This window comes from Hydra vulgaris, chromosome 01 (assembly GCF_038396675.1).
Source record: "Hydra vulgaris chromosome 01, alternate assembly HydraT2T_AEP".
NCBI classification, from domain to species: Eukaryota; Metazoa; Cnidaria; class Hydrozoa; order Anthoathecata; family Hydridae; genus Hydra; species Hydra vulgaris.
In genome coordinates, this window is record NC_088920.1 from 5,859,662 (window position 1) to 5,887,096 (window position 27,435).

The following is a 27,435-nucleotide window of genomic DNA, read 5'->3' on the forward strand; positions in this document are numbered from 1 at the left end:
CATATGAATTGATTTTGCGCCATTATATGTTACATTTTATAAGTTTAATTATAATAAAAAAAAACTTATATCTGGTTATAACATTTTTAATTTTGTTGACATAATTTGATATTATATATTGTTCAATTCAACGGGGATGTATTTTTTTTTTAATTAAAATATCAAATTGATACATTGCGCCTTAGAGCATTAATGGTTAAAAAAGTCTTTATTACCAAAAGTTGGATATAAATCTAACCTTTTGTACATAAATTTAAAACATTTTTATTTATATTTTTGAATAATATCTTTTTTGTTCATTTTTTTTAATATATTAGTAATTCCTCCTATTTGCCTCTAAATTGGATGATAGAGTGAGATTGTTTATTCTTGAAAGTTCAAAAGATATAGCGGAATTTATTAGTCAAACAATATCTGAAAATCTAAAAAACAAAGTCTAAAAATCCATTAGTCTAACAAAATACTATATTTTCTCAACTTTTTGTTAGAGGAAATGTTTTCTTAAAGAGATATTCTCATGAATTAGTGATGTCTTAACTTATTTCAAGAAGTTCAAAAAATAATAATTACCAAAAGAACTCAGTGATATTTTACACCGTTTTAGAACAATCCTAAGATAACATAAGAAATGAAAATAAAAGAAAAAGATGCCAGACATTCACAAAATAAACGATTAACAAGGTTTAATGCCATCCACCTAATTATTTGACACAAAAAGCTATTGCGGAAATTGCGTAAAAACTGTAGCAGGTTTTGAAGTTCAAAAAGATATGTTCGAACATGATGAGAAACATATTAAATTAATATTATATAAATGTTACACTTCTTTTCGAAGAATTCAGAAACTTTTTTTTTTTTTTTTTTTTTTGTTATATATTTTTTTGTTAATTAGCTTTTTAAAATAGTCACTCGAAATTTATATCAATTTGATAAATGCGCCTCTTTTATTTAAAATAGCAATTGTGATGGAATTTTTTAATTATTGTAAATATTTCATATTTGTTTAAAGATTATTAATGCATTTTATAAAAAAAACGGTTACGGTTTAAAACTGATTTAAATAGGAAAACATCAAAAAAACAATAAATACAAGTATTTTACATATATATATATATATCGTTTGCTTGTCTTCGTTACGTTTATATAATAAGAAATTTTTTCTGAAATTATTTATAATATATAACTTTATATTCGCTTCATTTATAGGTATTACTAAAGTAACTGATAATAATTTACAAACTGTAAATTCTGTTATAAAAAAAACGCGTTTTTGCACATTTTTTGTGGCTTTTAAATTATGTTAATGACGTCAGACAAAATAACAGTAACCAAATCTATTTTTTAATTTTTTATTTTCGTTTTATATTCACATCAATAAAATTATTAGTTTATGATCCCCAACGAAAATATATAATTTATTATTCGACATGTTATCAACCTTTTAACGTGATTTAAACCTTATGGTGAAGCCTCAAATAGGGGAGAGTGGGGCCCCATGACACACATTTGGTTTTTGCTTCCTAACAATTTTTTTAATACACTTTTCTTTTAGGCAATTGGTTTAATTTGTAGAATAAATTTATGCCTACAAATTAAATTCTATAAAATACCAAAATATAACAGTTTAAACTTGTAAGACTAGTTAAAGTAAAATTAGAAATTTGTTTCTAGGTACCCCACTCAAGGGGTACCTTGAAACACACTATGCAGGGCCGGTCTTAGGCCGATTTGACCGATTGCTCCAAATAGGGCCCCGCGCTTGGTAGGGGCCGCGCAATTTATAGCATATCATTATAAATGGCAGTAATTTTTTTTTATAAGTTTCTATCAATCTTAATATAATTCGTACAGTTAACGTTGAACGTTTAATACGCATGGTAACGTCTATTGTTATTTTTAGTTTATCTTAGTTATTGCGGTATATGGTATAAAATATATTAGTTTCCAATCTACTTTCGAAAGTTCCAGAAGTACTTTTTTCCGAAAATTCACGAGGCAAGCAATGAACATGGCGGCAGCATTTATATTGTTAAAGATTAAGCTGTATTTACTTTTGAAATGTTTGTAATATATTTTTTGTTTGTTTATGCTATAAATATTTTTCATTTTGTTTACTATTAGTTTTATTTACTTTTGTTTAACGCAAACTTTTCTCGCTTTTCAGTAAATATTTTATATTTAAGACAATATAAATTTTATTGGATAATTTTAAGAGTACTTTTTTTCAAGTCTATAAAAGAATATTAATATTAAATGTTTGTTTATTTATGTTAAGATATTTGCAGTAATCAATTGCTTACATTTTTATTTATGTTTTAATTTGTTGAGCTGTTTAAATACTTAAGATTTATTTTTATTTATGTTTTAATATGTTGAGTTGTTTAGATACTTAAGATTTATTTTTATTTATGTTTTAATTTGTTGAGTTGTTTAGATACTTAAGATTTATTTTTATTTATGTTTTAATTTGTTGAGTTGTTTAGATACTTAAGATTTATTTTTATTTATGTTTTAATTTGTTGAGTTGTTTAGATACTTAAGATTTATTTTTATTTATGTTTTAATTTGTTGAGTTGTTTAGATACTTAAGATTTATTTTTATTTATGTTTTAATTTGTTGAGTTGTTTAGATACTTAAGATTTATTTTTATTTATGTTTTAATTTGTTGAGTTGTTTAGATACTTAAGATTTATTTTTATTTATGTTTTAATTTGTTGAGTTGTTTAGATACTTAAGATTTATTTTTATTTATGTTTTAATTTGTTGAGTTGTTTAGATACTTAAGATTTATTTTTATTTATGTTTTAATTTGTTGAGTTGTTTAAATACTTAAGATTTATTTTTATTTATGTTTTAATTTGTTGAGTTGTTTAGATACTTAAGATTTATTTTTATTTATGTTTTAATTTGTTGAGTTGTTTAGATACTTAAGATTTATTTTTATTTATGTTTTAATTTGTTGAGTTGTTTAGATACTTAAGATTTATTTTTATTTATGTTTTAATTTGTTGAGTTGTTTAAATACTTAAGATTTATTTTTATTTATGTTTTAATATGTTGAGTTGTTTAGATACTTAAGATTTATTTTTATTTATGTTTTAATTTGTTGAGTTGTTTAGATACTTAAGATTTATTTTTATTTATGTTTTAATTTGTTGAGTTGTTTAGATACTTAAGATTTATTTATCTAGACTAGATACTATATTATAGTATCTAGAATCACATAGTCTATATAGTTCAATACTTCAGTAAACATTATATTAACTAAAAACAAAAGAACTTTTATGTTTGTTTTCATGCTTCAAATAAAAAAAGCTATTTTTATGTTTTAATCTTACTATAATTCTAATGGATTTATTTATTTATTATCTCTTTATCAATATGTTTTATTATATTTTATCTCTATATTGTTTTAGCTAATTGAAGGGAAAATGTTTATATTAGTTTTGTTAATTTTACTTTTAATTTTGTAAGGGGGATTTTTTGTTTAATTTAGTTTAATTAAACTATTTTATTTTATTGTGCAATTTAGTAGTAAAAAAAGAGATAAGTTTTTAGTTTTGAAGAACACAAGCCAAAATATGAGTAAAAGACAAAGGGACGTCGGTAAAAAATATCTAAGTGGTAACATGAAGAGAACCTTAGCTAAGGTAAAGAAAACTGAAGCAGAAAAAGAAAAAGGTGCGTTAGATAAATATTTGAGTAAATCAGTAGATCTGTTTGAAACTGAAAATTCAGACAAACAAGTCGAGTCAGACGACATTGAAACAAATATTTCTAAAGAAATTACATCAGAAGCTAGTAGTAGTTTTCTTTCTGGATGTAATGCTCAACAAAATTCATCTGAATTATGTATAAATATATCTGTTAACACACACAAGGATGATGAGGATATTTCAGAATCAAGAGAAGAAAATTCAAACCCAGCACTATGTGATATTTTAAAGATAAAAGATGACCCTGCTACATGGTCAAATAAAATAAATCAAAATGTCAGAGATTATTTAGTGAACAAAGGACCCCCTAACATCATTGTAGAAAATTTTCCGCAAAATGAAAAAGGGTTACATTTTTCGAAATTTCATTGTAAAAGAAAATTAAAAAATGGGGAAGTTATAGAACGACCATGGCTAATATATTCTGAATCATTTGATAAAGTTTACTGTTACTATTGCAAACTTTTTGACACAAATTCTGATTCTGCACTTGCTACTTCTGGATTTGACAGCTGGTCAAATATTTATACAAGATTAGAGGATCATGAAAAATCAAAAAAACATTTGCAATGTACGCTTAATTGCTATGATCTGCAGCAAAGGTTATCTACTGGATTAACTGTTGATACATTAAATGAAAAATTAATAAGACAGGAAACAAAACGCTGGAATCAAGTCTATGAGCGACTTGTTGCTTCTGTACAGTTTTTGGCAGAAAGGAACTTGGCATTTCGTGGGTCTGAAGAACAAATTGGAAATCCACATAATGGCAATTTTCTAGGCGTCATTGAATTGCTAGGAAAATTTGATCCAGTTATGCAAGATCATATACAGAAAATTATTAACAAAGACATTCATGATCCCTATTTAGGCAAGACCATACAAAATGAAATTATTGATACTATAGGCCAAGCTGTTCTACAGGAAATTATTGCTAAAATTAAGTCGGCAAAGTATTTTGCAGTGATTCTTGACTGCACTCCTGATATCAGCCATCAGGAACAGATGTCAATGGTGCTAAGATATGTCGCTGATGGCACACACTCAGATGTCCCAGCAGGAATTTATGAACATTTTATAAAGTTTATTATAGCTGAGAGCAGCACTGGTGAAAATTTATTTAACACTCTTGTGAAAGAAATTGAAATGCTAGGACTAGATGTTGAAAACATCAGAGGACAAGGGTATGACAATGGAGCTAATATGAAAGGGCACAATTCTGGAGTGCAAGCACGACTTTTGGAAAGAAATTCACGAGCTTTCTATACTCTTTGTGTGTGCCATAATTATAATCTTGTTCTAGGAGATATGGCTAAAACGTGTTCAGATGCCATGACATTTTTTGGAACCCTGCAGCGTATTTACACCCTTTTTGCTTCATCTACAAAAAGATGAACTGTTTTTAAAAAGCATGTGAAATGCCTGTCTGTTAAACCATTATCAGAAACAAGATGGGAATGTAGAATGGAAAGTGTTAAAGCTGTACGATTTCAAGCCGCAGAAGTGTGTGTTATGCTTTAGAAGAACTAGCAAAAAGCACAAATTATGCTCAAGGGAAAAGTGAGGCTGAATCATTAGTAAGCCAAATGACAAATTATAGGTTTCTGATTGCACTATGTTTTTGGCACTCTTTATTGTTTCAAGTAAATTTTACTAGCAAGGAACTTCAAAGCAATACCATAAACATTGCCGCGGGGCTAACATCTTTTGAAAAATTGTTTGATTGGTTGAAGACATACCGAGAGACAGGCTTTGTAGCAGCATTGATTGATGCCATAGAGCTTGCAAATGAGTTAGAAGTTGAACCCATATTTCAACAGAAGCGCTGTTACAAGAAAAAGAAAATGTTTCTTTATGAATCTTCTGACGAACCAATTTCAGACCCCAAGACAGAATTACGGGTAAATTTTTTCAATCAAGTTGTAGACAAAGCATTGCAATCTCTTCAACCACGGTTTATGCAGCTGAAAGAACACCATAAACTTTTTGGATTTCTATATAATTTTCAAAATATGTCTAAAGAAGATCTCAGAAAACATTCAGCCTACCTAGAAATTGCTTTGACAGACATTACAAAAGATATAGAAGGGTTCATGCTTTCCGAAGAAATGGAGGCAATTAAGCCAATACTGCCCGTTCAACAACAAAAACCCAAAGAACTCTTTAAATATTTGGCTTGTAATGATAGATCGACTGCATTTCCAAATTTGTTCATAGCCCTAAAAATACTGATGACAATTCCAGTTACAGTCGCTTCCGGTGAAAGAAATTTTTCAAAACTAAAATTAATTAAAACCTACCTTAGGTCAGTAATTAACCAAGAACGACTAAACAATTTGGCACTAATATCAATTGAATCTCCTATAAGTAGAGAAATTAATTATGAAAAAATTCTAAAAGATTTCGCAAGCAAAAAAGCAAGAAAGATCCACTTTAACTTATAGATTATTTGTCTATTATGACAATAACAAGAACTGTTTTATTTAAATTCATTGTAATATTTTTATTATTGTTTATTGATTTGTTTGTGGAGTTATGTTTTTTTGTATAATAAACTTGTTTCAATAATTTTATTAATAGTAGTTATTGTATAAAAAAATGAGATGGGCCCCGTAAGCATTCGTTAAATTGGGCCCCGCAATCCGTAAGGCCGGCCCTGACACTATGAGCATCATTAAAAAAGTAAATAAAAAGTATAAAACATAAAAGAAAAAGCAGAATTTTTTTTTATATATAAACAAAATAATATTTTTAACCCAAATAATGCATCCAGTTGTCCAAGTAAAATTTCAGAAGACCAGATAATATATTGTTTTAAATGTCATTTTTAAGCGTCAATAAATAATGACTTTGTATTGAAATGGGATCTCTTAGTGTTTTATTTACATAAATCTTTTTAAAATTGGCTATAAATATTAAAAGAAATGATTTTAAAAACTGTTTTTGACACAGTGGAGTACTATTCTACAGTTTTAGGGCCCCCCACAAATGCTGTATCAAGTTACCCCAGACTTGCTAAAAGAAAACAGTTGCTTTATTTTTAGTATCAACTTGTTATTTTAATGATTTTGTTTAATAAAGTAAAACGCTTATGTATTGAAGTTTACAAAATAATGTTACTTACTGATAGACACAATAAATAAGGTACCTTAAAACTTATGAGCTTTAAAAAGTAATGAATTACTTTGTCATCAAAAAAACACAAATTTCGACCCCTCGCAGGCCTAAAATTGTCAAATGCTATAATTTTTTTTCGATACATAGCTCTAGTAGTAACTGTTTTACGATATAAAAGTGGTTGTCACAACTCTTAAAATGCCTCCACAATTACAATGTTTCGTGGTGCCCCATGTATCATGGTGCCCCACTCTCCCCTACTTTCTTTTCAAATATAATTAAACTAACAACTTTAAACGCTATAAATATACCCTAATTAATGAAATAAAACTGAGTAAATTAAATATACCATAATTAATGTAATAAAACTGAATAAATAAATATACCTTAAATAATGTAATAAAACTTAGCAAATTAAATATACCATAATTAATGTAATAAAACTGGGTAAATAAATATACCATAAATAATCTAATAAAACTGAGTAAATAAATACATTTCAAAAAATTCTTTTCAGAAAATATAAAAAATCTTCGTGAGACCTGGAAAGGCATAATTAGATTAAATTTGGTTCAGTTAGCTTATGTTTGTTTAATTAATGTATGTTTTGTTAACTTCTAAGCAATTTGGAGGTACATTATTGACATTTTTGACATTTATTAGACTTTATATCTCATAAAAACGGTTGCGATAGTTACGATATCATTCTATAAAACTAAACGGTTGATTCAAATTTTGTTCGAATTTGTGAAAAGATTTTTTTAAAGTTCGATCGTCGAGTTTTAAGTATATACAATCTAGCTTTTTTTTTTTCTTAAAAAGTTTTACGAACTCACCATCGTTTATTAAAATATACACGGGTAACAAAACTTCCTAAAATTCGTAAGTAATTTATATATAGTAATATATATTCGTAAGTAAATTATTCATTTATTTGTTTTTATTAAAAAAGTTTTTGTTTTTAAACTAAATTTTTATATTTCTAAAACAATAACTTAGGACGACTGTCTTTTGTATAGGATTGATGATAATAAGTATTTTTTTGTGTGGATATATTAGTTAAATTATATTATAAATATGCAAGATTAAATTGCTAAAATATATAAACCTTTCAATTTAATGTAACATTTTTTATAATATTTTGATTTCTATCTCTAAGCTTATTCTTTTTAATATAACATAGCACATAGATACGTGTTTATAATTTTCAAAGTATTTATATATTTAATAGTTATATGTTAACGCAAAGAGTTTTAAATTAATATGAAAATGGTGAAATATTTTATAAAAACGAACGGTTTTATAGTTTCATCTCCATTTGTGTATGAAAATTCTTTATAACAATATTGCAACTTGAAAATAACGCTTTCACGAAATTGAAGTTTTGTATTCGTTAATTTTTTTTTTTTTTCATCGTATGAAAATATAATTTTCCTCTTGAAAATACGATAATTGAGTATGAATAAGTAAGTTTTTCAATTAAAAGGTAGATTGTAAATAGATGTAAAAAAATAAATAAATATGTTGAAAAAGAAAACATAAGTGGTGCAAAAAAAAAATGCATATTTATAAACCTTAAAAAATTCTTAAGTTTTATCAACAATTGATTTTATTTCATCAGTAAATGATGAAATAAAATCAATTGTTGATGAACTTAAGAATTAAGTTTCATCAACAATTGATGAAACTTAATTCTTAATAAAAAACATCATCTCGCCACAAAAACTCTACACTGCAAAAAGTATGTTATCGTCGCGTGGAAAACATTGTTTTTACAAATTTTTTACTTTAAAAAATGTTTGCCATACTTTTGTATGCCAAAAACTAGTACATTATGATAAATATGTGTACGTATTTATGTCATACTACTTTTATAACATAATGAAGTATTATTCAATTGCATTTTCAACTGACTGTTTTTATTTGTTTCTTTTTCGTTTTATATGTTTACAACATTTGTTCAATATGGTACTGTTTTTAATGTAAGTCGACAGTTCGTCTAAGTTAAATATTCTGGCATGAACCTGTGTTTCTTTTGCAAAAAGTTTCAGAGAAATACTGTTTTTATGAAAAAGTTGTGAAGGAGGAATTATTTTCTTGTTTACGTTAAAATGTTTGTTACATGGACTTATTTTTTACTTTTTAAAACAATATGTCATTTGATGCGATTTTATGGTAAATTTTAAATTTAATCGATTATCGGTTTATCTAAGGTATGTTTGTTGCTTGTTTTTATATATTATATATATATATTACATTTTGTAGCTATGCTTTAATGATGAAATAATGTTAAATATGATGTGTAAATGTCGCTTTATTATGAATCTTTCTAATTTCTTTGTAATTCACCATGACAGCCTTTTTTCATGTCTTGCGTATTTCTGTTTAGACTTTAATCGCTCAGTATAAATCAAGAAACGCAGTTTGTATCGCATATTATATTTTATCTTATAAAATTTCTAAAAATATATCATTTGGAAGACAGATAAAATGCGAAAATGCGGGTATTTTGAACGGGTTAGTTATGTGAATAAAGTGCGAAATATTTTTCCTAACTTTATTTTCTGCATTTTATTCCTGCACTTGACCTGTTGAAAGTTGCAGTATTTTACGAACTCATTATAAATCGTCCTTAGAGAAATAAATTCGTCAAAGTTTTTAAACGTCGAAATCGAATGAACAATATTCTTTTTACAAAATTTCTTTTGAGACTTGATTTATAAAAAACATTCACTTGTTTAATAAAATGTTTTATGTTTTATTAAACAACCGAACGACGAAATTTTCTTGGAATATATGAATAAAAGAAAGTATTTTTAAGTTATCTAAATGAATAATTTTTGTTATGTTATTTTAAATATATTTAATTTATAACTTATATTTAAATTATTTCGTTTTAAAAATGTGATAAAATGTTTAAATTAACAAAATTTAAAAATTGTCTATATTTTTATAATTTTTTTTAAAGAATTATTTTATTTAAAAGTTTTACTATTTTAATATTTTTGTATATCATTTTAATTGAATATTTATTTGTGTATATAATATTATTATGTAAAAATAATCTATTTAATAAAAATAAATAATATATATGATTTTTTATTCAATCATTAAGTTCATAAAAATTAATAAAATTATATGTATGAATATGTAGAATATTATAATGTTATAATTTTGATTATTATTTTAATAATTTATTTGTTTATTTTTATAATTAATATTTTATTTTACTTTAGATCGTCTGAAAAGTAAAATTGTTCGAAAAAAAGTATTCATTTCCAAAGATTACCTTGAATGTCATAATTTTGATTATTATTTTTAATTTTTATTTTTATTCAAGTAAAATTTAATTTTACTTTAGATCGTCTATATAAAAGTTATGATATGAACAAATTCCGTGTTTTATTCATTGAATGTTTTTATGAAAGTCAATCATCATTTGATGAATTTACTGATGAAATTAAATCAATTGTTGATAAAGTAGAGTGGATTATTTTGATTAACAATGGAAAAACTTCTTACGAAACTTCTTGCGAAAATTATTTCGTAAATCATTACTTAAATTCTGGAAGAAAGTTAACGCTGTTAAGTGTTGATAAAAATATATTAAGTGATGAAGAAAAAAAACTTTTAATTCGATGTTCAACTAATGTTTACAATGTCTGCTTTATTAGTCCGATTAATTTCAAAGAATGGAAACCGAACGATAAGATTGAAGTGTTGAATTTAATTAAATTGTTGGAAATATGGATCCCAGAATATTTTATAGAAAAAAAAGATTTTGAGAATTTTCTTCCGTATATTAATTTTTGTAAAGAATTAGACCTTGACCTTCACAGAGACATTTTATTAAATTTTATTAAAGAAATTTATAAATGGATCAGTTGTTCGAAAATCAACAAGTTTAGGATCGCGTACCATGAAAAAGATATTAGTAACCTCGATGAATTAAAAAAATTAAAAAACACCATTTATATTTAATACCTTAAATATATTAAATAAAAACAATAATTACAAATAACTAATGAAATATTTTAAGTAATATTTTACAATAGATATTTTTTTAAATACACGAATTAATTTCTCCGGTTTATTTAAAAGTTTAAATTTTTATTAATAAAATATCATAAAATAATTCGTTTTAACATATATTAATAGTAATAATTATAATATAAATTATTAAATATAACTATTAATATGGTTTATAAATTTATATATATATATATATATATATATATATATATATATATATATATATATATATATATATATATATATATATTTAATTTTATTGCTATTATTATTAGTAATATTATACTAATAATTATAGTGATAAATTACGGTACATAATTATTGTTTTTTTTTTTATATTTTTATATTTTCAGTTTTTAATTATTATGTTATTAATAAATAATTTTTTCAATAATATTGTTAATAAATATTTGATAAATATTTTATGTATACTTTTATTTTTTATTATGTTTAAGAATTTTTACTAAATATGCAAATTAAATATATTTTTTTTAATTTTGTTATTAATTTCTTTTCAAATAGTATCGTACTATATTTAAGATAAAGTCATAAGTTTTCGATTTGATTAAATTTTGCTCAAACATAATTTTATAATTTTAAAAAAAAATGTTTTTATGTTAGATTTGCACTTTTTAAGCACTTTTTACACAAATTTATGTTTATAAGAAATAATTTGTTAAGGTTTTCGCCATTCTTTATTTAAGAGATATGTGTCTTCGAGAAAATAAAAAAATTCGATGGTTTAGAAGAATTTTTCTTTAAAGCTTTTTAGTTCGAAATTTCATGTTTCATCTGACGTTTTTACTTTATTTTAAATCGTCTTCAAATTTTACTTAATCGATCAAAATGTTATAAAATAGAAAATGTTTTTTATTTATTTATTTACACTTTTGCCGATAAAAAAAAATTTACAGTCGTAACTTATAAAAAAAGAATTACATGACCGGGGCTAGAAGAAGACAAATTTAGTCTTATCATTAAGCCCCAAAAAATGCGTCATTACTAGACAAAATATAGTTTGACAATAAAATATAGTTTCAATGTATATATCTCTGATATATATTATGAAAAGAAAATTTAAATATATCGCATATCGTTTAAAATTAATAGTTTTTCAAAAAATAAGATATAACAGTTGCCTTGTAAAATAAAAGAAACAAAATTTATTAAAATATTAAATTACAAAAATAACATTCAAGAATTGGTTTGAAAAATAAGAAGATATGATTTTATATGAAAACATTTTATTGGTAGAGTATTTTATAGTTTAACTTATTTAATTATATTTATAATACTTTTCATTGCCAATTAAGTAAAAGCAAATAAACAGTATAAAATAAAAGTAAAAGATTAATAAATAACGCAAAATAAAAAATAAATTTCTCAAAAAGAAGATTATCATTTAAAATGATAAAAATATATGTACAATTATTGATTAATTATGTATTAATAATACAAAGTAATTAATTAATTAACTATTAATTATTGATTTCTAATATAAAGAAGTTTTATTAGAAAAAATTTAATTCATTTTCAGTTAACAAAAGTAATTGCTTAAGTTTTGTTTTGAATTGGTTTAGAGAATAATTAGTTTTCATTTCATTATTTAATATTATGTTCCACAACTTTGGTCCTCTGTTTACAATAGAGAATTTAGTAGCGAAATAATATGTTTTGGATTGAATGTAGTTGTATTTTGAAAATCTGGTAGGGTATATGTGATTTATTTTTTCAAAAATTGAATAAAATAAGATTGGTAATATATTTTTATCAAGTTTGAACATGAAAATAAGAACTTGATAGAGGTTTAGTTTATATACATTTAGGATATTGAGTTCATTAAATAGTGTTTGTGTGTGTGAGAAGCGATCTACGTTTGAAATTATCCTTATAGCCTGTTTTTGTTTGCTAAGCAATTTTTTTATTTTCGTCGCGTTAGTGCTACACCAAGCATTGTTAATAAATATTTTAAGTTAATATATTTTTTTTTAAAAATGCTTTTCAATTTTTTTGTGAAAAGTTTTGTTTAAAAATTAATTTAAACATTTTTTTTACGACTAATAAATAGACCTTAAAGGCGCTTATACACTAGTCGAATTAAAGTCGCCATGCGCGATATTTGTCGCTGCTCCACATGCGCAGATGAATCAAACTTGTGTACCGCGAAAATGTGTCAATCTCCACATGAAAACAAAAGCTTTTGTTGCTTTATAAAAATTTGCGATAAAAAATAAGATGGAAAAGTTAAGATTTTTACTTTTTGTCAGAAAGTAATACATGAATATTTATATATGGCAAAGAGAAAAAAATAATACGTTTTTGGATAAGAAAGATTTACAAAGAGAGAAAGTTAAAGGGGGAATATCCGACTCTTTTTAATGATTTGACACTTTATAATCATGAGATTTTTTAAAAATTTTCGAATGTACCCTTCAACTATTGCAATAACAAAGGCTGTAGTCGCTTTACATAATTTTCTAATGACTGAAAATATAAATAACAATAATAGTTACTGCCTTTAAAACTTTGATCAGGAATGGAATGGACCGAATGGAATACAACTTGATGATTGGAGAAAAGAGGCGCCAAGTGTAAATGGTTTAGTTATAAATAGTACATCAAATTACTACACTGACACTGCAAAAAAAATAAGGGACTCCTTTAAAGAATTGTTTAATCAAGAAGGTGCAGTCGATTGGTAGTTAGATATCGTAATGCAAGTAAAATAAAATTAAAACTATTAATATTATATTATGTGTAAAAGTATTATATATTAATTTATAATAATTACTTTTTTGTTTTTTATCTTTGAGAGAAAAATAAGTACAACTTCTAAATGTCCTCATATTCGACTCCAAATTCTATTTCAAAAAAAAGTCGATTTATTTTTAACTTGGCTAATCTTGTCTTTTTTATCGGCAATCCTTGCAACACAGGAATAAGACTATTACAAAAAGATGACAGTTCACAGATTGTTTTATTTTTTTCTACCAAAGAATCAACTATGCGATTGTCAAGATCTTTCGTTTGCTTTAAAAAAAAGGTTATCTGATTTGACTATAAATGATTTTCCCTTCTTATTTACATGTATATCTATACATTTCTCACTTGAATTATCTGCAGGTATAAACGAATGAGAAATAGTAGGTGGGGTTGTCAATTCTGTAGTCAAACTAGTATTACTCTCAGTCAGGTTTTTAGCATTTGTCAACTCAGTAGTCAATTTTAAAATACTGTCAGTTGGTTTGTTGGAACTTTTTTCATAAAGGAAAACCATTTGATCAAAGTGTAAACTTTGGTAGGAAAGTGCTCCAGCTCCAGATCTTGTAAGAGCTCGTCTTCGATCTAAACATTTTTTAAGGTTATCTTTCAAATTCTTCAACCACGGCGTTAATTTTTGTTGAAGAATTTCCCTATCGCCAGTTTGCGCGTGTTTTCCCACTTACAGTCATAGTAAGTAAAAGCCATGTAAAATAACGGTAAAAATTTATTAGACCAATCAAAATTAAAAAATTTTGCAATTGTTTTCTATTGGTACAGACATTTTGCGCAAAACCTGAATTTTATTAGCAAACAAAGCGTATGTTTATGTACCTCGTCGTACCATTTTTTTAATTATATCTTGAGATTATACTTTCACATTGATAACATAATATCAAATTGATATTTACAGAAAAAATATTACAAAATGTTGGATACTACAATTATAATTGTACTTCTGAATAAAAGTTAATTATTAAAAAACTAAAAATCAAAATGTAAATATTATTTTTTAAACTAAAACTTTGTAAAACATCAAAATTAAACATCTCGAAAAAGAACTTAAAGAAATTATGAAATATAAGTTATCTGATAAGTAAATAAAATAAAGGGAAAATTCTTCTAAAAAAATGCTGCTATGAAAATTTTTTAAATTGGTTTGTAGTTGGAGGTTCTTTTGATTTCGTTGCAGGAAAGTAAGTTGTCAAGTAGAGCCTGCCAATACTTAAAAAAAAAACATAAGAAATTACTACTACCCTACCAATTTATCATACATGCTCTATTTTCATTCAATTTTTAAATTCTATTTCATAAATCTACGCACACTGTAGTTTGCATAGCTTGTTGAACAGCCAAGCTATAGATTTGTTGTGGTTGTAATAGCTAAACTTAAGTTAATCTTAAACCAATATAATAACTTAACCTTAAACCAATAAAATTATAAACTATAATAAAATAATCTTAAACCAATAGAACTACTATACACATCTACACCTTAATTTATTAAAAAAAAATCAAAAGCATAACATTAAGAAAGGTGTCATCTTATTGATATTTTTATAACAGATAATATTTATAAAAACTAATAGAAATAAATTATTTTCATATTTTGAATATCTTATCTTTTTTGTAAAGGTTATATAAAAATATCTTGAAATGATATGAATAAAATCCAAGTCTAAAAAAATATATTAATTAAATGAACAAATATAATTTGTTCAAATTATTTAAATTGAGATATAATTAAAATGTAAAAGGATTTTCAGAAATAAAATAAAACCAAAAACTTTATTGCTTGTAAATCCTTTTTAATGTTCGCCAGCACAAATTTTTTAATATAAAGCCATAAAACTGAGCAGCCTTGCAAGTCATTACATCTGTGATACCTATTTTGAAATTCACAATACTTGAAATAATCTTATTGTGACATACAAATCCGGAGTCCTTTTGGGACTCCACATCCCTGCTTGGATTATGGCTTTACTTAGATATCCTTAACACAAACATCAAGGTTTTTAATAATCTGATAACTTGCATCAGTTTACTATAACCTCATAATAAGTTTATCCGATACCTTGTATCAGATGCTTATCAACTTTGAAAAACAAACTACAAATTTCTTTTGTTTTTGAGCATGCAACATATAAATGGATATTATTAAATATAAATCAGAGAAACACAGTTTTTTAAAATATACATCAACGTTTGTATGAAAAATTATTATTGTAAAACATTTATATATGTAAAAATAAAAACTTTGTGAACACTTTAGTTCATTACTTATATAATGTAACATATTCAAATAGTCGTTTGAATATACTAATTATGATTCCTAAAAGACTTTTTTTGTAGTTGTTTATACATTATATTCGCATTAGTACCAGTCTTTACATTCCTTCAATAATAACATTGTTGTAATCAATAATAAACTTTTTTTACCAACTTAATAAGAACTTAATAATAAGTTAATAATATGTAACCAAGTAAAATATTTACCTCTTTATAATATATATGATAATAGAGTGCTCAATGTTATTAAAGAACAGAGCAATAATAAATTAGTAAAAAACACTTATCTAACTTTTATGTTCTACTTTAAGTTTCACCATTGCTGGATCATCAGGAAGAGTTATATTGTGCACTCTTCCTGATGATCCAGCAATGGTGAAACTTAAAGTAGAACATAAAAGTTAGATAAGTGTTTTTTACTAGTTTATATATATATATATATATATATATATATATATATATATATATATATATATATATATATATATATATATATATATATATATATATATATATATGTATATAATATATATATAATATAAGCCTGGATGAGCCTAAAGTCGACGCTGCTATGTTTAAATACTACAGGTCGACAGAATAAAATTTCTTTTAAACTATCTATTTATATTTTTTTTTCTATTTACCATTTTCTAAAGTTGATGTATTTCTCATTTGAAGAAGAATAGAGTGTTTTTTAAAAGAAAAATTTTGATTTGTCAACATAGCGTTTTGCATTGCACAATGTGTTGTCCTAACGTAAATGAAACATTGGATCAACCCTAAGTCGACATAATAAAGAATTTCATATTTCGTAAGCAAGTAAGTGCTGATGTCGCGTGAAAAATGTTCCTAAAAAATTCATATCCCTTAGGAAAGTACGTACCGAGACAAACTTTTTCCCCGAATATATATTTAAGAATAAACATTCTGGGGAGATACATTGCTTCTTCTTCACGCGTAATAAAGATTTCCCCGGTAATTTTTTCACTAACTTTTTTTTACTATAAAACATTTAAAGGCTACAGGGGAAAAAGGCACATGTCACACATTTCCACTTTAAAGATAAATGAAATTTGGTCTTTGAAAGTGTTATGTTTTTCTCCTGTATGCCTTTTATTTGGGTGTTTCTGTAGCATTAAATAGGCCTTATTTGGGTTAGATTTTACTATTTTGCTAACCTTTAGGCTAATATTTATATAGTAGGGGCCATAACTCAAATAATTGGAAAATGTAACATGTGCCCTTTTTCCCCTGTGGTTTTCATATGTAATTATTGTTACGCTATTTTAGCTATTTAAATAAATTATACTAAAAAGTGATAATATGCGTGGTTTGATGCAAAAATTTTCACATGGCCCTTAGTATTTTGATTAAAAAGATAAAAAATAAATAAAAACTCAATTCAGCAGTTAAAATACAGTTAAAAAATGTTGTTTAACTTGTTTTAGATGTTGATAATTTCCATCTCCTTCTTACGCCCATATTCACGTGAAAATTTACTTTATTTCATAAAACGAATCTCAGTTATATAAATTTATTTAACTAACCATAACAAAAAATACACACAGAGTTTGGATAACTAGTTAATAAATATTCCGAAAAAATACGTATGTTTTAAATGTTTTAAAAAATTAGTAAGCTTTGTTTGTTTTGTTAAAAAAAAAAAAAAATTCAAACACGTTTTAAACTTGTTTGCAGTTATTTTGTTATTTATCAAAAAAAACAAATTTAGTAAATTGTTTTCGGATTGTAAAACAATGTTTAAACTAATGTCTCTTTTCTTTACAATTGATGCATTTGATTCAATTGAAACTTTTTTTTTTATGAAGGTTTATTTAGTTAAGGTAGCAGATCCCCATAAAAATCAAAAAAATTCTGAAAATTGTTTTTAGTCAATTTTAATGATGAACTTAACAGAGATTAGTAGTGTAAAAACAGTTTGTTGTAGACTAATTTAGTTTTTTAAATATGTACACTATAGTTTTTCAAACTTCTCTAGCAACCGCCATAGCAACAAATTTGTTTATTAGTTTTTTAGCTTTATAGTCAAGTTTTTAGAGAAAACTTGTGAGACGAAATAAATTTGAAAGTAGAAAAACAACTAGAACAAAGTACTCCTCAATTTTTATTTCGAACCAAGTAATAGTTTTAATACAATAGTATAAGAAGATCAAATCAATTAATTATTCCTTTTGTAATCTAACAAAATTACGAGCTTTTGCTTTAGTGGTACCCATAAGCTAGCGCACATAATAAGAATCAAAACTATTTGGTGCTTTTTTAAATAATATTTTAATATCTTTATTGTTTCTGCAAAGCTATTAAATGATATTTTAATATCTTTATTGTTTCTGCAAAGGTTTTTTGTTTTTTTCATTTTTCTTTTAATAATAGCCCAGTAATTTTCAATAACTCTCAATTCTGGTCAATTTGGAGGGTTTTCTGTTTTCGGCACAACCTTCACATTATTCTTTTTATACCATTCCATAGCTAGTTTACAATAATTAGTTAAAGCTAAATCAGAACACAGGTCTGTTATTGTGTGATTTAATGAGAGGTAAAAGGCGTTTTTGTAAACATTCTTTAACATATATTTGACCAGAAAGTGTGGACTGAGAAATATAAGGTGCTGATTTTTTGCCACAACTGCAAATAGCTTGCCAAATCAAAGCTTTTTTAGCAAACTTGTCATGTTTTGTGTATTTAAATTTCTTAACTGCTTTTCCTCTATATATGGCAATATAATAAACAGCACCAGGAATTTTTTGATGATCGTACTTGATATTAGTTTAATCGCCTTCAATAAAACAGAAACTTTCAGAAATAAAATTGTCATACAACTTTCTGCCGCGGGTTCTTGCAGTTTTTTGTTGAGTTTCAGAACGGCTGGGCACTTTTTGTGCTTTGAAAGAATGAAAACTATGTTTGTTTCTAACTTTTGCCACAAAACTATGAGAAAATCTATATATTTTTGCGCGTTACCTTAGTGAAAGGCTTGGGTTATTCTTAAAACTGTTAACCAGTTTTCTAACTAGTTTTATATCTTTAAAATCTTCCACCACCAGATTTGCGTTTGATCGATTTTGTTTGAGAAAAACGTTGAATAACACGACTAACGGTGTATGGATGTATTTGCAACGATTTTGCTGTTGACTTGTAGCTACTATTAGGATTTTGTAAATATTTGTGCATAACTTTTTCTCTTACGTCTTCTTCTTTTGTCATTTTTAAAACTAATTTCAAGTTAAATCCAAAAACAAACATATTTTTTTGAAACCGCAACACGTTGTAAACAAAATACAAAACAATTAAAAAGATTTTCATACAAACACTAAAAAAAATGACGTGCTTATTCTTTCAGATTTATCCTGTCAGCCTAATATTTTACCAATGCTCAAAAAATTGAAGATAAGTTTCACAACTTAAAGTATACTAATAATACCACATATTTTGGTTATATTTGCTTGCTTGCTTAAAAACTATTTTTATTAGAAGTTTGTTTGTATCTTTCAAATAAAAAATAACTTCTTGCACAATTAGAAAACGTAAATATAAATTTAAAACAGTTATTACACATCAAAAAAAAAAAAAAAAAAAACTACAGCCTCATTTTCGATTGCAAGTTTTTCAAGTGCAATGAATGTTTTTTTGATAACGAATATAAGACTTTCACAGCAGGTATAAACAAAAAAATTTCTTCTGCCGATACTTTATACCAAATAAGGTTAGTAAAAGTTATGAAAAAAAGTGTGTTGACAAAAAATATGAAGAAGAGGCATCATACTTTGCTAGTGACTTTTAGAATAATAACAATTCTATACTTTTTTTTATTAGGCAATCTTTAGATTTTTTAGTAAATGTTCCTGGGGTTTGTACCACAATGAAAGTTCAGTTTTTATTTTAAGTACATTTTTTTTTTTTTATGGGAACTTCAAATTACTACTTTTTGGAAAAAAATTGAATAACTTAAAAAATAATTATCCGTTTTTCTCATACGTGATAGCAAACTCAGTTGATGGTACTCTAAATATACACTGAAAATTTGGAGTTTCTGGCATTTGTAAATCTTTTACAATCACGTTTGAAAATTTTTCAAAATGGCAGATTCAATGCGTAACTAGTCCTTATTTACTTTTTTTTTAATTTTATAAATAAGAAAAAGAAGCTTAATTAATTTAAAATAAAACTTAATTGCAACTAATGTTCCATAACAAAAATTTAAGCAACTATATTTTAAGGGGATTTGCTAATTTAATTTAGCATTTAAACAGGTTGTTTATTTATACAGATTTATTACTTGATTATCATTTATTTAAATGATCTATTTTATAATATTTAATTGCGCAATAACGTTAGTTTGTATACATTAAAGTATATATTACGTAAGTATTTAGGGGAAAATAAAGTCACGGAAAAAATTTCATTTTGCAGATAGGGGGAAAAATTATAAAAGGGGGAAATTATTTCAAAATAAATTTTTCCCCTAAAAGGACGTTTCCGCCCAGAAGAAATTTCATTATGTAATAAGCAATAATGGCTGTTTTCAACTAGACGAATATACTAGCACAAAGCGAATTTTTTGCAGACCCCTCTTCCCCTTCAAGCGTACGTACTTTATGAACGATCGCTTACCAAAGACTTTGCATAAAAATAAAATTAAAAAATTAAAAAAAGAAATTAAAAAATTGACTTTTGCGTACTTTTGAAGCATAAGATTTAAACAAGCCATTTGCTTGATTTTAGTAGTAGTTTCATTTATTTCGCCGTTAAGAATATATACAACGTACAAATATATCAAAAGGAAATGGCTGGAGCAAGAAGAAGGCATCAATTAGCCTTATCACCGAGCCCCATTACAATCGTATTTTACAAGACCGTAAAATATTAAAAAATCTTCACAAAACGTCAAGTATAAGAAGTTAAGAAACAAAAAAGTGCTAAAAAATTAAAAGTAAACCTAGTTAAAAAAGATATAAAATCTATAAATATATATGTGTATATACATACACACATACGCACATGACACATACACACATACATATATATATACATGCTGCCTCGTATCGTCGTTTTTATAATAAAATGAATAATATTCCATCCACAACAACATAAAATATATAAAAGTGTCAAAAGTAAAATAAATATAAGATAATTTACAAAAAGATGCATGTTTAGATTAAATGAAACAAGAATTAAAACTTTTTAAACTTCAAGACTAAATATTCAAAAGTAAACATTTTTAAAGAAGTGTGATAAAGACATTGATATTCATATTAATAATAGTTGATCTTCTTATTAATTTTAGTTTTTTGTTAGTTAACTTGTTAAAGTTCTTTAAGTTAATGTATCATTATAAATTTATTTTGATAACTTCAAAAAAAGACTGGCGATATTAAGAATATTACAATCCATATTTACTAAATGATATTTTAAATTAGCTTTGAATTGCGGAAGTGTTTTTTTATATTATGAACAATCTGTTTAAAACTTTTCCATAAATTGAAATTTTCCCCGATACTAAATAGAATAAGAACATAACTTAAGATTAAATTTTGGAGTTACACAATAGTTTCCGGATAATCTGGTGGGGTATTTATGGCTTATTTTACTAAAATAGTGATTAAATATTGTTGGAGATAGTTCGTGTTTTATTTTATACATGAATTGTAAGATTAAGTATATATTAATTTCGTACACGTTTTGATTTATTTGATTTAAACTTATTTTTTATAAGATGTTTTTTATAAGATTTTTCATAAGAAGATAAACAAGCCGAATGTACTTTATCTATTTTATGTCTTAACAAGCTAATATATTGTAGGACAGGTCAATTTTTAACTTTTTTCGGAAAATGGACATTGGACTAGTTGAGATAAGTGCACTTTATAACCATTAAAAATGTTATAAAAATTTTAGCTTCCCATTCTGCAACATTTTTTTGAGAAAACTGTAATATAAGTGAAAAAAAAATTTATACTAACTTACTTAAGTTTATTTCGCAGTTAAAAATGTTTACAATGTACAACAATATAAAAAAGAACAATTAAATATAGCCTTATCACCCAGCCCCAATAGTAACGCTTATAAATATCCGTAATACATAAGCAACACCATTAAAAAAAAAAACAGTTTTAATATCTTAAGTAACAAAAAAAGTAATAAAATAATTTTTTTAAGAAAAGAAATGATTAAAATAAAGTAATAAAATTATATTCAAACTACCTGGTCTACCTGGGTCTTAAAATATAGGAAGTCTAAAAAAAAACGGCCAAAAAAAGATTTTATTTTCCATTTTTAGTGACCAACAATATTAAAAAACCCAAATAGCTGGGCTTTTTGACATTGTTTGCCCAAAATATTGTTTTTTATTTGATAAAAACAATGAAATTGAATTCAGCATTTGATTTCAACGACTTTTTTAAAATCGGGCTGATTCGATTTAGAGAAATAATTACATTTACAAATCAGGACTTTTAGACTCAAAACACGCTAAAAAGTGAATTTCCGCTAACTGTATTTCCTATTTGTTAGATTTTTGATTTAACTAGAGTTACTTACCCGCGCATTTGTTTAAGTAACTGAGTTAGTTAGGACAAAATAAAATAAAATCGTTACTCTATGTCATTTTAAGTTCAAAAAACTTATCTATTTTGATAATCATTATTACAAAAAAATATAAAACATTATTAGTTAATAGGACATATATAAAAGTAAAATAAAAACTATTTTTATTTAAAAAATATTTTAAACCTTATAAATTTAAAAAAATTAATCTTTCAAAAGATTATTTTTAACGTGTTTTTATTTGAAACTTTTTTGAAAATTTTTTTATACAATAAAATGTATGAAAATTTAGCGTTCCTTCAAAAACTAAGCAATTGTCAAAAATTCCTTCAGAATGATACTTTAACTTAAAATAGTACAACTATATTTTTTTAATTTTTTTTTTACAATAATCATTATTATATAATTGAAAAAACCTGACTCAACTTGTCCAATAGCTCAGTTTGAAAATTGACCTTCCCTAATATAGATCTATAAATTGAACTATCGGAATTTATAGACTTACTTTTAATATTTGAAAATTATTGCTTGAAAATTCGTTTAGCACCATATGGTTACAACTTATAGGTCCCGTACAGGGAATAAAAAATATTTTTTGAAAAATACTTTTAAATTGATCTTCTAGTATAAATAGCAACAACATGTTAACAATTTTCCCATTTCTTAATATAAATAGTACAACAATAAAGTAAACATTTCAAATGAGAAAACTTAGTTATATTTTTAAAATTTAAAAACCTACAATACTTTAGATCCATACGCCATAAAAGAATCCCCTCGTTTAGCTATTTGGATAAAAATAATAATGGGAGAATTTATTAATAATTAATTGGATTTTGCAACTAAGTGGCTGCTCTTAAAATATGAAATGCTTTTTGTGAACCTTTTGACCATACTTTCCCTTTGTCACAAATCCTAACCTACTTCCCACTCTCCTACAACGTTATTTTTTAACAACCATAACCCTTAACTTACCCACGGATGTTTTTATATTTTTAGATTTTTTACAAGTTAAAGCTTCATTTTTAAAATTTTTTTCTTGTTTTTAGGTATAACATAAAAAATACATTTTTTAAAAAGTGAAAAAGAAAATACAAATACAAAATTATTACGGATCACATTGAAAAAGTATATTAATAAATTATTGATACAAATTTTAGTATTAACTTTGCTGTAAAAACTGTTGTACATATTTATTTTTCCAAAATAAAAGATTATTCAGAGAATTTAGGAGTATAATGCCTAAAAAAAAGTAAATAAAAGATTAGAATTATTTTGCATTATATTCACAGTTTTGAGTTTTAAGACTTTTTAAAAAAATAAAAGCTTTAGGAGACATTACATAATGTTTATGTTTTCTCCGCAATTTTTAATTTTTAATTTAGGTTTCAATACAGTAGAAAAATATAATTCTGATGACATCCTCAGAATTGTTTTACAAATCTATCAAAAATGTCTAAAAAGGATTATAGTACCATATTATTTTTATATTTAAACATAAAAATAAAAATCTAAATTATGTTTTTCCAAGTTTAACACTTTTATATTTGTCATCATTAGAAGGATTATCTATTTTACTTAGACATTGAATTGCTCTACAAGCATGGTTTTCCAAGCATTGCACTTTAACTAATTTTGTTTTGTGTGTATTAGCATATATTGTATTAGCATATGTGAGATGGATATGAATTAAACTGAAATATAGTTTTTTCTTGAAGAGAAGTCAAGAAATTAGGGAGAATCAAATAAAATACCTATTACAGTTAAGATTTTTATTTCATTGTGGCCAATATAATTTCTTCATTACAAATTTTTATTCATTTGAACGCCAAGTAACTTAGCAAATTTTCCCCATATTTATACATTAGTAAAATAGTTTTTATTTAGAATAATACTTTTGAATTGATCTCCTATTATAGATAGAAACAGCAAATAAAAATAATAATAACAATCTTAAAGAGAGTCATTTTAACAACTGTTTTAAAAAGTCATTAAGTCAGAGTAATGAGGTCTATCTAATCCTTAGAGAGGGCTGCCCTTGATCAAAAAAGAAATCTTCATATATATTATTTTTTCTCACTATTGCAATACCACATAGGTATTTTTTAAAAAAAATGTTAGATGAAAGGTCAATACACATATTTGAAAATAAACTTTCACTGAAAACTGCGGGCTTAGGCCATTATGAGGTTAGGAAAATTGCGTTTATCGCTTAAACTACGTAATTGAGTTAGACTATAAGACATACCCTTAATTTATTATAAATGTTTGTGTTTTTAGATACTATGCTAGACAAAAATGACAAATAAAAAAAAATTAATTTTCGCGTACTTTTGAAGTATCGAAAAGTATCAACTTTGTTCTATTTTTAAGCTGAAATGTTTTCGACACCATTTGTCAATATTTCTAAAATATTTGTCAAACTTTGAAGTCCAATATCTAGTGAACAAATAAATATTCTAAGTAATTTTAAAATATACCATCTTTTATAAATAGTATCAACATACTAAAAAAAAGAAGCAATTTTAAAAAAGACTACTATATATAAAAAACTCAGCCTTAATATTACAGAAAGTTTTCCTTAACATTATACCAAGTAAATTCAAAGTTTTTCGGTTTATCTCTCACCCAACTATATTACGCTAAACAAGACATTTTTTGGTGGTTACGCGTTGTTTTGTTTACGTAGTTTTTTTCAAATGTTATGGAAAATTTTTTATAAAATTCTATCTTTAATTGTCTAAGGTAGATTACGCCATCGCTTAGGAAAAGTGTTTTGCCTGTAAGGTGCATACTGAGGGTATTAAATAAAACAAAAACAAAGCAAAAATACAATATCATAGCAATATGCTTCTTAAGATTTACATTTTCTCGCTCGTTTATAATACGCATTCGAATGCGATTACGAGGAATTTCGTTCTATCAGCAAAAAGGTTCATTTCATAACGACCTAAAAATAAAATAAGAAATTAATTAGCCTACTTGCAAAATTATTATTTTCTAATACCATAAGACACATAAGCCTATTATACAGGTTTTACGTTAAAGCCTGTTATACGTTTATCGGTCTTTTATTTTGTGAGTTTTTCCTTACATAGTGTATAGTATAAACCAAACTGAACTATATATATTAGAATCCCGTTAACTCGGACTCTGAACCGGTATATATACTTTGTCCAACTTAGTGAATTTCTGAGTTGAGCAAAGCTTATGGTAGGTAAAGAGAATTCAAGGGAATTGAAAATTTGTCCAACTTATCAAGGGTCCGAGTTAACGGGATTCTACTGTAGTATAAACTAAACTTACATAAATAATTTTTTTTCAGAAAAGAGGAGCTGCAACAAATTTGAGATAATGTTGTTTTTTGCAAAAATTATATAAATTTATTAGGCAAACTAGTAAAATATATGTCAACATGATTTGAAAAACGTAAAGTTTAATAAATATATATTTTTATTTAAATAATAAGTTCTGGATATCCAGAAAAAATCAATACAGGATGTGATTTTAGAAACAATTCACCGCAAAACAGACAAAAAAAATTATATACGGAATTAATTTTCAAATGAGACAAACTTTTAGAAAAGAATGAAAATGAAGACAAAGAAGCAAAAAATAATTAATACGTCAATTATAAAGTAGACTAAAAAAAAAAATTCTCTAAGAAAAAAACATAATACAAGAGTTAATAAAAAATAATACAAGACCACAAAATTAATTAAGTTGCAATTCTTACAATGCAAATGAAAAATCCACAATCAAATAATAAAACATACTCGGGAATCCTTTATCGCGAGCAATGAAGCACTGAAAGGTAGCTGCAAATAATCTCTTTTGACATTCCGTCCATTCAAAATAAATTTTTTCTAAAAGTCAAAAATATTATAATAATAACACTAAAACATTAGTATCAAACATTAAAACATTTTATTTATAAATTAGTAACATTATTTAACAACAATTAACAAAATTTAATTTAAAGCACAAGTTACCAGATTCTTATTATTTTGAACGCTATGAATGTATTCCTCCTTTTCTTCCTTGTCCTCATCCTTCTCTTCCACATCCTCCACTTCATTTTTAGATAAACTAGCGTATTCTTAGAAAAATTTTTTAGATGCAATATAAATTACAAATTTTAGTAAAAATTTAAACGATTGCTTTGCTAAACATTAAACATTCATAAAGTAAAAAAAAATTATTTTACATGTTATTTCTGAGATTATTAAATAAGTTTACTTTTAACCTCTCTTGATTTTACTGGGTTTAAATCTGCAATCGCAGACAATTTTCTTATCTTTAAATCTCTATTCAGGGAACTAGAAGTATCAGAGAGACCTGGTTAGTGGATCTTCGAAACTGTCCTGAAGATTAAAAAAAAAAAAAAAATATTTTCAACAAAAACATTAATTACAAAAATCAAATTTTTTATAAATTTTTAATAAAATTTATAACAAATACTGTGTTTCCTTAAAATGAAATACCCAGTTTTAATCAAGCATGGTATTATATATATATATATATATATATATATATATATATATATATATATATATATATATATATATATATATATATATATATATATATATATATAAATATATGTAAATATATATATATATATATATATAATATATGTAAATATTTATATATATATATATATATATATATATATATATATATATATATATATATATATATATATATATATATATATATGTATATAAATATATATATATATATGTTAAAAACAAAAACCTGTTAGTCGTTAATACTGTTCGTTAATACTGTTCTGCTTGGGGCACTTGATATATGTTTTGTTTAGATCACCACTGTGTCCAAAGTGGTCATATAAAAGCTGTTGATTTGACTCTGTGCCAGTTAGCCTTCCGTCCACATTAGCTTTTTTGCAAGAAGAAACTAACACATGCCAGCCAGAAACATGGTTATCACTTA

At 24.9% G+C, this 27,435-nt stretch overlaps 1 protein-coding gene across 1 annotated transcript; it reads left to right on the forward strand.

Annotated features, from left to right (window-relative positions):
• The first annotated feature begins 3,630 nt into the window (after positions 1–3,630).
• LOC101240385 (zinc finger MYM-type protein 5-like) lies at positions 3,631–5,112 on the forward strand. Its single transcript, XM_065786299.1, has one exon. It carries the CDS (start codon positions 3,631–3,633, stop codon positions 5,110–5,112), a length of 1,482 nt encoding a protein of 493 aa, XP_065642371.1.
• Positions 5,113–27,435: the final 22,323 nt, after the last annotated feature.